The sequence below is a fragment of the Sycon ciliatum genome, chromosome 11, assembly GCF_964019385.1.
Source record: "Sycon ciliatum chromosome 11, ocSycCili1.1, whole genome shotgun sequence".
Classification (NCBI taxonomy): domain Eukaryota; kingdom Metazoa; phylum Porifera; class Calcarea; order Leucosolenida; family Sycettidae; genus Sycon; species Sycon ciliatum.
The window spans coordinates 22,945,054-22,960,386 of record NC_088653.1 but is presented as its reverse complement, the minus strand read 5'-3'; the positions used below and the strand labels follow the sequence as shown (position 1 = coordinate 22,960,386).

The 15,333-nt window shown below is 47.5% G+C and overlaps 1 protein-coding gene across 2 annotated transcripts in view; it reads right to left on the bottom strand.

Annotated features, from left to right (window-relative positions):
• Positions 1 to 4,973: 4,973 nt before the first annotated feature.
• LOC135827538 (uncharacterized) overlaps positions 4,974 to 15,333 on the bottom strand; it is a 41,640-nt gene continuing 31,280 nt past the window's right edge. For both annotated transcript variants that reach the window (XM_065340017.1, XM_065340018.1), the window contains exons 18-27: positions 14,569 to 14,693; positions 13,995 to 14,086; positions 13,645 to 13,758; positions 12,948 to 13,157; positions 12,249 to 12,305; positions 11,013 to 11,187; positions 10,324 to 10,426; positions 7,800 to 7,900; positions 7,087 to 7,234; positions 4,974 to 6,843 (exon numbers count right to left, since the gene is read on the bottom strand). In XM_065340017.1, coding sequence (XP_065196089.1) covers positions 6,430 to 6,843; positions 7,087 to 7,234; positions 7,800 to 7,900; positions 10,324 to 10,426; positions 11,013 to 11,187; positions 12,249 to 12,305; positions 12,948 to 13,157; positions 13,645 to 13,758; positions 13,995 to 14,086; positions 14,569 to 14,693 — 1,539 coding nt within the window. In that variant the 3' untranslated portion in view covers positions 4,974 to 6,429. The remainder of the gene's footprint in view (positions 6,844 to 7,086; positions 7,235 to 7,799; positions 7,901 to 10,323; positions 10,427 to 11,012; positions 11,188 to 12,248; positions 12,306 to 12,947; positions 13,158 to 13,644; positions 13,759 to 13,994; positions 14,087 to 14,568; positions 14,694 to 15,333) is intronic.

The following is a 15,333-nucleotide window of genomic DNA, read 5'->3' as shown; positions in this document are numbered from 1 at the left end:
GGTGCTGACCAGCATGTGAAATATCGGTACGCTGTACAATCCCTTGCAGCTAGCTGACCAGCGAGTAAAGTCTCGAGTGGAGGCCTCTCGATCTGCTCACTCATTCGCCTGGCCTTCAGTAGCACTTAATCGCCAAGGACATCAATTCAAAACAGTTTTCACACTGCGTTTCAAGCCTTTTTCCTCGTGAACTTGCTGCAAACGTATGACCTCTGCTGCGCGTGTTCCTTTTGCGTGAGGCTCAGAAACAGCTAGTATCTCCGTACTTCGATTGGCTGGATCGATGTCGTCCAGGTTCTCCTCGCTATCGCCATCACGACTCTAACTGGAGACGATTTCTTCACCATTTTCCGCAAGCAGCAGCTAGCGCAGAAATTTCGCCATTCCTGAGTGTAGGAGATGGAATCCGTTCGATCAGCTCAAAAACTCTTCGTTGTGACTAGAGGAGTAGCAGGGAATATTCTACCGGAAGCCCTTTGACTTCCCTGACTGCTGAAACCCTTCCTGCCATGAATACTACTTCTTCAAACAAGCGAGATTCTCTTTGGTTCCACTTCACTTCACTCGATCGTCCACGCGACACAACCTTTTTACAAAACATCAATTTTCTCAAAAAAATGATTTTCACCCTAAGCCTGGTTTTCGCAGATTCTGGGCCATATGTAGAGTAGACCTGTATATGCATAAGTACTACTACTACTAGTACTACACTACACCGTACACGACAATCATAATAATTATTTTACACATGTACAATGTATACTCAAGTCTGTGGACAGCAACTGTTTCGCTCTGGGTTGTACTATGTAGCTCTCAACGATGTACTACTGTAAAAGCCATTATTCTAACGAGGCGCATATAATAACGATTTCCCAAAATCGACTGGTTTACGTGTACCAAAGTTAACGATTCTCACTCATTCTCAACGCTCAATAGGACAGTATAATTATGACATAATTATACTGTCCTATTGAGCGTCCTTTTGAGCGTTATGCAGAAATCTATACATTGTATCGATTTCTGTACAACGATTTCTATTTTAACGACAGATTTCTACTTGTTAACTCGTTAGAGTTAGCACTTCGTTATACAATATGTATACACTGTATATGGCTTTTACAGTAGATGTAGTACATAATGTACATGTACCTGTACCTGTAGATCTGCGGAAACTTTTAATGTTTCTTGTCTGGGCTACTCTAGCCACTTGTAGGCCCCGTGACTCAGCTCAGCTGTGCATGTGTGGATCACATTATACTGTTATACATGTACATGTAGGCATTGGCGGATAATGCTCGAAAAGCAGTGAAATTGGAAGAACCGTACAAACCTTATGGCGCGGGCAATTCCTCGAATTCTGCTCCATTTCTTTATCCACATACCAAACATGCATGAAACTTACCAGAAAAAGTACCGAATTCTGCCAATTTTTCTGCCCCATGAGTCAGCTCAGCTGTGTGGATCACAATACATGTACCGTGAAGTACCGCCAGAGCGCCCCACCATCTCATCCTTTCGTTTTTTCGTGGTCGTTTTGTGGAGGTTGTCTGCTGTCTGTAGGTCATACGACATGAACCTTGTACACATATTGCACGTTTTGCAGTCAATCCGTACCTTCGAGAGGACACAAGCTCCACACAAAAACCTGCCTAGTGTGACCTTAGTACACTAAGATTCTCACATCGTACACACTTCGTTGCACTCTGCCATACGATTTTCCTTTCTATGGCTGTAAAATCAAGGTGGGGCGCTCTCGCGAGACAGGGCGCTCTGGCGGTACTTTACGGTACATGTACAGTGGTCCCTCTATAATCCGGCACCATTAATTTTGTGCCCCGGAAATTCTGCTGGATCAGGGAGGGTGTACTGTTGCAATGTGCATGAAGAGGACATTTTGGCTCCTGACAGTTGTGCTGGTTTATGAAGTGCTGGATTAGAGAGTGACGACAGTACTAATAATAATCACAACTTCACAAGGACGTACTAGAACTGGATAGTATTATTAGTAGCCCTACAGACAGTGGAGGCGGATAATGCCTGCAGAAACAATACATTGGCGGAATTTAGGGTATTTTTCTGGTATGTTTCAGGCATGTTCGGCACCACAACATCTCAGTCGTGTGCCTACCGCGTACCGGTACGGGCATGATGAAGCAGTATTACTACTAGTAGTTGCAACGATCACTGTTCAGTGTTCACGCAGAACCTGCCACTTGTTGGAGCATTATTCACCAAGGTCGTACAGTAACAGTTGTTGATCGGTTGTACATGTACATGTACATGTACTTCGACGTACATTTTGCTTTACAAATACAAGAATTGGAAAACAAAATACATGTGCATGTACTTGAAGTACAACCAAAGTCTCTGTCTCTGGGTTCTTCAGGTACTTCGAAGTAGGAGTAGTGTCGCTTTGGTCAAAGACTATACCATCTAATTCTAAAATACTAGTAACTTAGTAATATACAACATGTGTACATGTAAGACCTTAGCCCGGCTGAGGCTCTGCTCCACTCCATGTACAGTAGTCACACTGAATGTAGTCAGGGTACTAGTGCATGACCATGTTGCACGTTGGGAGGGGCAGCATTGGCAGCAGTAGAGAAGAGAAGAGCAAGAGTTGGGCCTTCAGTGCTTCACTGAAACTGCAAAAAGTGCCAAAAACGGCGAAACCCAGAAAGGTGTCACACCCCACAAAGACAACATGAACAACTGCCACTAGTATTAGTGCACTACACGTGGAAGCAAGTGACACTCCACCATCAAGGCATCATCAAGACATCATGGCCACACTAGGACATGGTCATTCATGAACGATTACCCTGTACATCCGTACCCTGTACAGACAACATTCAACAGAATCAACCCTGACAACAGTCAAGTACCAGTAGTCCCTATACTACTGCCGCATGCCGTAGAGTAGACTCAAAGCATCGTCCATAACTACACACTCATGTCCATAATCATTGTACTGCTTCAACTACCTCTCGTCTATTTAATAATAGTTCAAGACAAGTGTATTGCTCCTCTTCAAGTACTGAGTGCTAGTGCCTGTGACTTGAGTCCGTCAACTCTGCATCCTCCGCGATCCGGAGTCTGGTGTGACCTTGTGACCTCGTGTCCTGCATAACACCAATTTTAACCAATCTTGCCGGACCAATTTTACCATACCCGAATGTCGCCTTTGTTATTTCTTTCAGATGACTCCGCCGGCAGCATGACAACTGAACAGCAGCAGGCCAGCAGCCCTCATTGCCGCCGAGTGCCGAGTTCAAGCCAGTTGTATTTCCTGGTGAGTTCCTGCGAGTGCCTCCAGTCCAGGTGCCGTATGGAAGGTTCACCGTTGGCTATTTCCCTTCATTTCACATTCATTATTAATTTTGTCATTGGCAATCGTTCAGTGACGAGCCAGGAAATGTTGAAAATGAAAATGTTACAAAATACAACCGGAAGGCCAGGAAAGACGGGACCTACATGTAGCTAGGTGCAGGTGCTGCTATGTACCAACGTCTAGTATGAGTGACATTGAGTCTGACACATTGTAATACAAGATCGTGACCTTCAGGTCGGCTCCTGAAAAGCACGACCGCTGAATGCAGGTCTACAGTCGACATCCTGCTCAATGAAATCCAGTTGTGTCACTGAAGGACTAACGCTAGTAGTACTAGTAGTAGATCTACTACATGTACTTGCGTCTTGCACCTTTTGTAGCCCTGTGACTCCCGAGTGTGAGGCTGTGTTCCTACAGTCCATTCAGAAAAAAATGAACTTCTAGCTTTTGGCCATAAATGGGTCAAACGTTGAGTTTTTTTAGAATTTTTTTCTGCAATCCCATATGGAATCCTCTTCCAATTATGTTTCTGAAGTTTTTTTGTCCAAAAAGCAAGCCATAGCAAGAATAGGATTTCGGCCAGGTTTTGCCCCAAAAGCACTGAATTTGGAAAAACCATCAAAATCCAGGCCGTTTGACCCCGCCTGCAACAGTGCATTCTGCGGTTCGAACCCCAGTTCAGGCACCCTTTTTGGACCCTTTTTCAAATTTCAAAGTTCGCAGCACTGCACTGTGTACGATGAAATCACGAAAAATCGCCAAATACGGGAGCTCGCCAGAGCCAGGACCAGGGAGTCGTCAAATACCTATAATTATATTATTTGACGACTCCCCCTGGCCAGGACCCATCTTTTTATGAATGGACTGCAGACGTAGACCTAGGCCTAGGCCAGGTCACAGGTGTAGCCCGCAGGCTGTACATGTACAGTTTGTAGAGTGTAGGGCCAGGGGTACGCAACGTACGGCGCGTACTTGAGTGACTCGACTGGATTTCATTGAGCAGTAGATCTACTGAGTACTGTAGTGTAGATAATACAGTAATCATTGTACAATCATCTGCACGGCTACAGCCTGCAACCTGGTCATCAGACTCATTACAGATTCACAGTCATGCAGCACAGACAGAGTCTGGGCCTTCTATCTATCATGACATATGATAAGTACAAACCCTGCATTACTGGGGCGCACGCACACACACGCCACACACACACTCAGTCACAAACACACACACACACACACCACCACCACCCCCTCCTCCCCCCCCCCCCCACACACACACCACCACCCCCCCCCCCCCCCACACACACACCACCCCCCCCCCCACACATACACACATGTTTCCAAAGAACACACCTCACTCATCTCCAACACACACACATACAGCAGACTGAAAAGGAGGAGAAGAAACACTGGGGTGATGGTTTAGAACGACATTTTCTTGTCAAGATCGTCAAGACAAAAAAAACAATTACCTAGCGCAACACACACACACACACACACACACACACACACACACACACACACACACACACACACACACACCACCACCACCCCCACCACCACCACCCCCGTCACCACGGAGTTTTGGAGTTTTATACGCATGCCGGTGCGGCGCACGGCCACAACTAGCAACCGAGTTGGAAACGTTTACACAAGCTCTCAAATTCTGCAAAACAAAACAAAACGAAACTGGGAACTCACTATAAAATTAATGCCCTAGCCATTGGCAGACACGAATATCAACAACAAAAAACAAAATAAAGCTTAATTAAAAAGGAACCCTATGCTCGGCACAGACACGCATAGTCAACAACAACAACAACAAAACGGCTTTCTAGACACTCTGCGTCGGGAGAGATATTTTACTATGTCCAACAACAAACAAACATCATGCACTGTATGCAGCACCGCACAAACTCACCACCACCACCACCGCCACCACCACCACCAACAACGATATTGTTTGTCAATAGAGTTTGTTTCTGTACTAGATCGAAAACAAACAAGAAAAAATGGGAGAGGATTCCGCGGCCAAGTTTGATGCCCGGGCCGATACCACCTCGTTTCAGAAGCGTACTTCGCTGGCTAATCCAAAGCAGAAAGCACCTCGGATAGATGTACTAACACTAATCTAGCTACTATATATTTGCCCCAACTACCTTGCCATGGCCATGGGGAGAAAAAGAAAGATACGACAATGAGAAGTCAACGAGAAACAAGTCGCAAGTGGCATTTATTATTATTATTATGATCTGTTATGAGCGCACACTGTACATGTGTGCACGCCATGCGCCCATACACATGATTGCGTTACCGGAGGCGGAGTTTGCACTCAGACGTCCGTGAGAGAAACGGGGGAAGAGCGGCGAAGAAGAGCAGCGGTAGTGGTCGCCAGGAGTCAAGACAGGTCTTGCGTGTGTGTTTTTGTTCGCGTGACGTCACGGCCAGTGCGTCGTCGGGGGTGCCAACACATACACCGCGATACGACACGTCGTGTCTTTCTCAGTAAAGTGCACTATACAACCGACCGACGGCGACACCAGCAGAGCTCACCGCCGAAACTGAAGTCAGCCTCCGTTGAACGGAAGACACGGGCCGGGGCTTTCGTTGTCATGGTGAGAGGCGGAACGTCAGCGTCGCAGTGAACGTGATACGGGCCGGGCTGGACACGACCACTCCGAAGACTACTCGCTTAGTGCAGGTGGTGATAGGTGCTGGAAAGTGCGAGTGCTGTCAGCGTTGGCATGCCAACACTGGAGGCCGGGCGGGGTGGGGTGGGGGGGGTAGTAGTATAAATATCAACTCTCAACTTCTCGTGCAGCTAGTTGCCGAGCTCCCAAGAGAGGTGTGTGCGTGACGCCCGAGTACCAAGTACACTTGCCACCATGGCTGTCATGGTTGTTGTGGTTGCTATGGAAGCGGGCTGATACAGAGCAAGCAATCATCGAACTGCAGACAAACGTGTACTCAGCTCAGTGCAACAACCCTCAGGTCCCTCACAGGATGGTCGTGAAACACTGGGAGACTGAGAACCACACCATAGCCAGCAGCGTAGCTTGCTGAAACCCGCTCGCCTCCAAGTAGCTACTAGTAGTCTTCTAGATCGTGTCCTTGACAACGAGCACAGGCGGCTCCACCAGCAGAGGGGACATTGGCGATGACAGGTTATCATGACTGGCGGACAGACGCACATCACGGGCACTTTCCGATCGCGTTGTGGCGTCTCGCAGATGATCCAGCGACACTCCTTCTCGCAGTTGAATCTCACTGTGGCACGAGGAGATCATGGGCGCCTGATGCGTGCCGTCCTCGTCGTCATAGCGACCGTCCGCCGCGCTCCACTCGTCACCGGAGATCTTGGGGCGACCGTTGGCAACGGACGACGATAGTGCTGTTGTTGTTGTCGTAGCAACATCACTGTCGGTTCTGGTGGTTAGGTGGTGAGGTTGCGGAGGTGGCGATACGGTTAGATCAGGATGAGAAGCGGCGCCGCCATCAGTAGCTGCGTTGATCTATAGAATGTACAACACAGGGGCAGACACACACACAAATGTAGGCACACTCACGTACACACACACACACAGACGCACACACAGACACACGTACACACATACACACATATCACACGCGCAGAGAGTTGCAATGCTGTGACAATCACTATACGCAACAGGCGAGGCGAGTCGCAGCATCTGTCAACAGATAATAGATTTCCAACTCATAGTATAGTGGTCAGGAAACACATGACATTTACTTACAGATTGCGATGAAACGGAAGCGTTGTCGGCTGATTCAGGACTGCCAAGGGACGAACTATCTCGTGACGCAGCGCGGTTGACAGGTTCCAGCATTGGCAACGGAGCCGGCATGCCTCGTGGCCGCTTACCCTGGTGTTTACCTATTCCTCTGTTCACACGTGCAGATAGAAGAGAGAGAGAGAGAGAGAGAGAGAGAGAGAGAGAGAGAGAGAGAGAGAGAGAGAGAGAGAGAGAGAGAGAGAGAGAGAGAGAGAGAGAGAGAGACAGAGAGAAGAGAGAGACAGAGAGACAGAGAGAGAGAGAGAGAGAGAGAGAGAGAGAGAGAGAGAGAGAGAGAGAGAGAGAGAGAGAGAGAGAGAGAGAGAGAGAGAGAGAGAGAGAGAGAGAGAGAGAGAGAGAGAGAGAGAGAGAGGGAGAGAGAGAGAGAGACAGACAGAGAGAGAGAGAGGGAGAGGGGGGGGGGAGAGAAAGAGAGAGAGAGACAGACAGACACAGACAGAAAGAAAGAAAGAAAAAGAGAAAATATTGAGAAGCTTAGGATAACTTGAACTGCACAGCTTTTACTGCATTTCTCAACAGTAGTACACATTCAGTAGACCACTAGTAATGATGATTGTTATCCCTTGCTCTAGTGATTTTCAGCACAGAATGAAGGCAGAATTTGAATTCTCAGCACAATTGTCACCACCAACATGCTATAACTTTGCACATACTTCAGAAAGGACAGGTTGAAGATCTTCTTTGGCTTCTTGCTGGAGTAGGACGGCTTGCTGCCAAATTGTATAGTACTGCTTGATCCGGGACGACGGACAAGCTAGCCAGAAAGAAACAAGAGAGTGACAGGGCACATTAGTCTAAATCAACAAATATTCGGAGCATATTTATAATTATATATTTGAACTCTGGTACTGAGCCTATCGTAGAATGTAAAAAAGAGAAAGGACAGACACATGGGTTACTCTTAACTCGCAACCCATAATTATGTCCCAGGGATGAATTTATCCGGTATCGCATCGCAGTTTGCTACGCCAAATCGATCTACTGCTACTCAAAAATCACAGTGACACGCAGAAAGCTGCGATGCATACACATACAGGCTATCCATGCCTTTTTGTAGCTTACGCCACAACTGAGATTTTGCATAGCAAAAACTGCTATGCAAAAAACTAACAGTAAATTCATCCCTGTGTCCTTTCTTCTTTTTTCGCATATGATATACCGTATTATCTCTAATATAAGCACAGTCTCCAATAATAGCACGTCTCCAATAATAGAACACCTTGGGGCGGCATTCAAAAAATAAAGTGCTCAGTCTCCATTATAAGCACACTGTGTAAATTCATTATCTGTACCGGCGAAAAAACCCTGAAATGTGCCTGTCTGACATGGATTTGGTACGGCAACATGCCTCTGAAATGAGGTTGAAATAATAATGGAACAGTCTCCAATAAAGGAACGTCTACTTTAATAGCACGGGGCGGAGGTACATTGAAAAAATAAAGGACCGTGCTTATATTAGAGATATTAATACGGTATGCAAAAAAGGGCCAAAAATAGCCGAATACATCGTATTTGGCTATTTTAGTTTTGCAGGGTTCAGTGTGACAGTGTAGGCAGGCAGAAGCAGTACAGGCTGAAATTTAAAGGCGGCTGAAATGTGTTTTAGCCCTGGGAGGCCGACATTTTAAAAACGCGCCGAAAATTCGTAGACTTCCAGTAGACTACGGTAATGTCCAGTAGACTACGGTAATGTCCAGTAGACTACGGTAATGTCCAGTAGACTACGGTAATGTCCAGTAGACTACGGTAATGTCCAGTAGACTACGGTAATGTCCAGTAGACTACGGTAATGTCCAGTAGACTACGGTAATGTCCAGTAGACTACGGTAATGTCCAGTAGACTACGGTAATGCACCAACCACACTAGAATGAGCAGCGCTGTACGTTGCTTATTCGGTGTTCAGTCATCCGGCACGTCGCTCACCCAACAGAGCATACTCACAGCTCATACACTACTCTAAGACAGGTACCTATATGATATACATGCTGCTCTAGGCTGCATCACGCAATGCCCGCTACTTTTTGTAGTTTGAGCACTCTGGCGCTAGAGCGACGAACTATCTTTAAAATGTCTGTGGTGCCTCCTTTGCACCATGGCTGGTAGCTCGGCCTACTTAGCTCGTAGCTGTACTGATGAGGCCTTGATGGCCGAAACAGCTTGCTGTCTACAGCATTGGGGACTGTAGTGTCGCGTATAAAAGCAGGACCTGTATAGAAGCATGACTCGAATAGAAGCCGGGTTTTTAGAAGCGCGTCGTGACACAGAAGCATGGTTTGAATAGAAGCCTCTCCCTGCAAAGTACATGGCTATTGTGCACGTATATGCGTGGCAGTATGCACTGCACAGTGCAGACGGATGATGTTGACGTAGAAGCATGTTATGAATAGAAGCATAACTTGTATAGAAGCATGGTTTGAACCCCGGCTTATACGGCCGTAAGCACCTGCTTTTATACGCGACATTACGGTATATGATTTACATGTAGGAAACGAGGCAGTAAATCTAATGTTTTAAATGGTAACATTTCTTCGTTATAATAAGATCTGTTTAGGGTGTAAGGCCTTTACAGTGACGGATCATGTGACTGATCACGTGACTGATCGCATGACTGATCACATGACCAAGTCCCCAGATCACACGACTGAGTGACTGATCCCCATGACAGATTGCATGACTGATGTGTGACTGATGTGTAACTGATCATGTGACAGATCATGTGACTGATTGCGTGACTGATGTGTGACTGGTCATGTGACTAGTGCTAAGAGGCTGACTGCCAGTGATTGCTGGCCATGTGGATCAGCCTGTCCACCCCACATGACAGAGGTCACTTGGGAATTGTTGGGATCCCTGTACATTGCGTGAAATCTCTGTCATCACGGCGTGGGTGTCAGTGTGTGCAGTCACCCTGGTCAGTCACACCCTGACACCATGAAACACGCTGTCTACGTAGTATCGGTGTTATGAGACCAGTGAAGAAAACAGCCACACAAAAAGAACAGAGAACAGAGCACCGAGAACAGAGAGCATAGGACATAGAAGAGAGAAGGGAGAAGAGAAAACATAGAAACAAGAAGGGAGAAGGGAGATGAGAGAACAGAGAACAGGGAGCAGAGAGCAGAGAACATAGAAGAGAGAACAGAGAACTGTAGAGCTGCAACACTGTAAAACTGTACCTCGGCGCCCAAGCCTTCAGCACTCTCCGGGCTGGTGACGCCTTTATCGTAGGACTGACGCCGCTGGAAAGGAGGCTTGACATTACCATTGCTTTGAGCACCACTGCATGTAGCAGGCAGGCAGGCAGGCAGGCAGCAACAGCAGCAGCAGCAGCAACAACAACAGCAACAACAGCAGCAAACACACGCATATACACACACGCAAACAAGGATAAAATATGTGCAGAGTAAGTTGTCAAAGAGTTTTGACATTTTCCTGTGGTTAAGAGTTGTGTTCATCACTGTTGAGGGTTCTGATGGAAAATAGGGACGTTTAGGAATGCGAAAGTTCGAAAGAAAATTCGAGTCTGAGAATGAGTACAGAAACAGAGGTCGAAACTTCGAGAACTTGGACGCGAAGTTGCAGTGGTTTGCGAAAGTTTTTTTCCTCGGTACGCACTTGACGGCTGGGAGTAGTAATTTTACAGCCCTCTGCTTAAGACTGAGTTGCATATACGGTACGGTATTAGAGAATTCAAGTAACTTCAAGAAAAAGTAATTTCGCTTTGCTAAACCTCACAAGGTTTCCTTCTGCGAAATATAGTTTTGCGAAATATCATCCCCATCAAAAGTTCGAACTTTCCCGTTGCTAAACGTCCCTAATACCAGAATACTACTACTACTACTATCATGCGGCGGCTGTCACTCACCTGCCCTCGCTCTGAATGCCCAGCAGTCGGCGTGCTTTCGGCGAGTTGCTAATGTTGTCAGTAATGGTGACGTCGGGCCCACTTCCCAGCACCTGCTGTAAGGATTCTAGGCTTGCTGCACGTCTTACACCGCCGGAATGGATGGACGAAACTGAGAGACGACGATGTCCACTCTCTGTTAGCGATTGCAGAAGCAAAAGGGCAGAAGACACCAGTCGGAAGGTCAAGTCCTATGCGAATGATATACGCAATAAACGACCAATTTCAAAGCTTTGAAACATTCCACATTGCGCTCTTCGCCCACATCCACAACACCATACTCTATAACGAGGAAATCCGTTCAGGGGTAGATGTGGCATATCTTCCACGGAGGAGCTCTCAATGAGCGACACAGCTGTCTGGAGGATATGGGGTCTAAGCCGTAACCTCCTTTTTGGGCCCAATATTCGTGTTGTGGGTATTTGTACATGTACACACAAAACGTTATCAGTGGCTTAGCAGCACAACTGAAATTCTAGCAAAAATTGCCTAAAGTGTGTCCTTCACCCAGAACTGACAACATGTGGAAGCTTCGCCAGTGCTAGTGCACTGATGGATTGCTGTACATGAACAGTTTTTGAATGAAGTCATACATGCATTTTTACATGCATGAAGTGCTGTAGCGCTGGTCGAATCACATCCAGCATTCCGAGTCTATGCTGCAGGGGCGATTTTCGAGTTTTTCAAATGCGTTTTAAAGTGCGGTTGACACGCCCTGGAAAATTCAGTGCCCTTCTCAGAACTGCCACCGATTGGCTGGATTTCCCCCGTATCGCAACTGCACTGTGTGATGACATACATGTGAACATGAAAAAACAGGACAACCCGGTCAATGCGACCACTCGGATAAGGCGACCACCTGCCCCAGAAGACCACTGTAACCAGGACGAAGGGATGTTATTTCCAGTCAAATGACCCTGGATAAGGAGACCACCTGGTAACATAGGCCACGTTTCGAAGGTCCCTTGAGCGGTCGTCTTAGACAGGTTAATTGGATAAGGCAACCACCTGTCCCAGAAGACCATTGCAACCAGGACCAAGGGATGCTATTTCCAGTCAAACGTCCCTGGATAAGGAGACCACCTGGTAACAGAGACCATGTTTCGAAGGTCCCTTGAGCGGTCGTCTTAGACAGGTGTATGTTTCACTGCAGTGACCACAAAGAATATGAGGTGGCGAGGACAAGGTTGCACTCACCTTCCATGGCCTGCTCCAGAATATCACCATCGTCGGTCACAGACCCACCTTTTCCAGCTGAGTGAAAGACAAGAAACATACGCCAGAGAAAAGAGAGAGAGAGAGAATGACTATTGTGCATACAATACCGTCGGGCGCCGAAGAACAGAGCGCCGAAGAACGGACAGGCTAGAATTTCACCAAGCACAGCATACCAATGCAGGGTTCTAGCCAGGTCAAAAATAGTAGTGGGAGAGAGGGGGGGGAAACAGTTACCCCGTAACCCATTTTTTCCATTTTCAAATTAACTGTCTTGCAATGCGTAATGCAATGCACGGGGCAAACACCTGACTTCACCCCAGGCAAATGTGCCTTTATGAACCCTCTAGTACTGACTACCGACTGCATTTTCGTTGAATGGCATGAAAAAACCACAAAAAATCGGAAAATGAGTAGTGAGGTGGCACTTTTTCACCGGGGCACGCAAACAGAGTGTGGGGGGGGGGAGGAAATGGACAGATGGGCAGACGAACAGACAGATAGACAGACTGACGGGCGGACAGACGGATTGACAAGCAGAATGATTTAGACACAAACACAGACACGAACACAGACAGACAGACAGGCTGATGAGATCACAGACCCAAAGGCATGCATCGTGTGTTGCTTGACGCGCCTGTTGTCCAAAAGAAGAAAAAACGCAGCTCCTGAAAGTCTCACCTTTCTTCCTCTCCTTCAGTTGGATGAAGAACTCGGAGTTCCTAGCATTCAGACTGGTATGGCCTCGCTCGGACATGGACTTTCTCCCCGGTCCACTCCGACTCAGAGGTGGTAGGGTGTCCTCCTCCAGCTCTCCAGACGCGTTCTGTTCGTCTTCGCGTTCCGGAAGAGGATCGCCGTTCTCGTCATACCGAACCTGATACGGCTCATCTGGATTAGGATCAACAACCAGAAAAAGGTGCAGGAGAATGTAGAATATCCACTAGCCAAGGGAATGGAAAAGGGAAAAGTTTGAAGAAAATATTGACTGTCACCGCAAGGACTCGAACTAGGGACTGCTGCCACCGCCGCCACAACAACTATCATTGCTGCCATGGCCCTAACTGCCTAGCTCTGCCGCCACCACCACTGCAACAACCACCACCACAAAGAACACACACTATATACAGTATAATCTGGTATAAGCGACCACTCCACAGTGCTAGCAAAAGCGGTCGTTAAAGCCAGGTGGTCTTTAGAACCAGATCCCACAGTTTCTGTGTAGAACTGTCGGTGCATGAGAAAACGGTCGTTAAAGGCAGGTGGTCGCTAAACCCAGAGGTCGCTTAAACCAGGTCTTGCTGTACCACCCTCACCACTGCAACTACCACCATCACCACCACAAGGAACACACATGATTACACATCACCAGACTTACCAAGCTCCAATTCGCCGTTGTCGGGCAGCCAAATAGTTCCACGCGTCCTCGCCTCGCTGCCCGTTAGCTGCTCTGCACCCGCTAGCGGATCAGCGGAGTTGTCCGGCCCGTCAACTATGTACATATACACACACACGCACACACGCACACATGCATACACCCACCCACAGCCAAGCCCACAAACACATCACACGAACCCGGTCAAAAAAATTCCTCAGACTTTCCCATTTCAACTTCCTCAACCTTTTTACTAATATGAACGACAATAAAAATGGAAGCAGTTGACAAAAAGCAAACAAGGAAACAGGTGATGCACAGTTCATGCACAGTCACGGTGGTGGTGGCCATACCTTGCGGTAGTGCTGGTCTTTGCTTCCTGTGCTTCTTGGAGAACTTCCGCGGCAGAGTCACGTAGTTGTGTGGGTACTTTCCATACTCAAGTCTGCCACACGGAGAGAGAGAGAGAGAGAGAGAGAGAGAGAGAGAGAGAGAGAGAGAGAGAAAGAGAGAGAGAGGGAGAGAGAAGGGAATGGCAAGAAGACAGGGTCGTTGCTGCACTGCATCTGGCCACACCGCCATTCGTACATGATTCACCACATCGCATTGATGACCTCATTATGTTACCGCATCATTCATTGCATTATGTTGAAGTGCACGCTGTGTGTGTGTGTGTTGTGTGTACGTTGTGTGTGCGTGGTGGTGTTGCTGCATGCGCGTGTTGCTGTGATGTGAAAAGCAGTCTTCGTCTTGAGTTCGTCATGTCCAGTTGTGTTTCGTCGTCGTCGTGTCAATAAAGCCTTTCCAAACGCAATTATCTCGTCGTCTTGTACAAATGTGGAAATTGCATGGTGCTGGGAGCGGGAGAGAAAATCCAGTTACAACAATTACATCATCATGCCACGGATGACATCATTATGAACTCACCGTGACCAATCGTTGACATCAACCGGCAGCTCGGAGTTGCGGAGTTTCTTGTCGTAGTGGACGTGACGCTCTACTTCCTCCTCGTATTCCCCTTCGTCGCTGCTGCCATACTGCCGCTGTTGTTGCTGCACCCCACAGCACATGTACACGGGCACATACACACACACGAACGCACGCACACACACACACACGTTGCACACACGCACGCATGCATACGCACACACGCACACACGCACGCATGCACACACAAACACACACACAACACACACAAACACACACACAACACACACACCCGTCGCACACACAAACACACACGCACGTAGCCACACATGCATGCACATGCATGTTGGACATCAGAAACTGAGAATACAACAGCCCTTCACCCAAAGTAATGAAAATAGTTTTACACGAAACGCATTCCCGGCACTGCAACTGTCAGTAGTATGGTATAACATAACATAGATGTGTGATGCTTAGGTCTACTGGAAAATTTCCACATTTGAAAACAATAAAGTGGGAATACAAGGACAAAGCTGCACCACAGCTCAGTGGCTAGAGCATTGCAGGCCTCAAGCGAAAGTCTCTGGTTCGAGTCCTGGTGGTGACAGGCAATTTTTCTTCAGACTTTTCCGTTTTCATCTTCCCCTCAACCTTGTGGACAAGGACACAGACTAACATATACCAGTGGTGAGGTTGGACCTGGGCAAGTACAGTAAATCCTGTAACTAAAGACCACCGTGACTAGCGACCAGCCTGGTACTACAG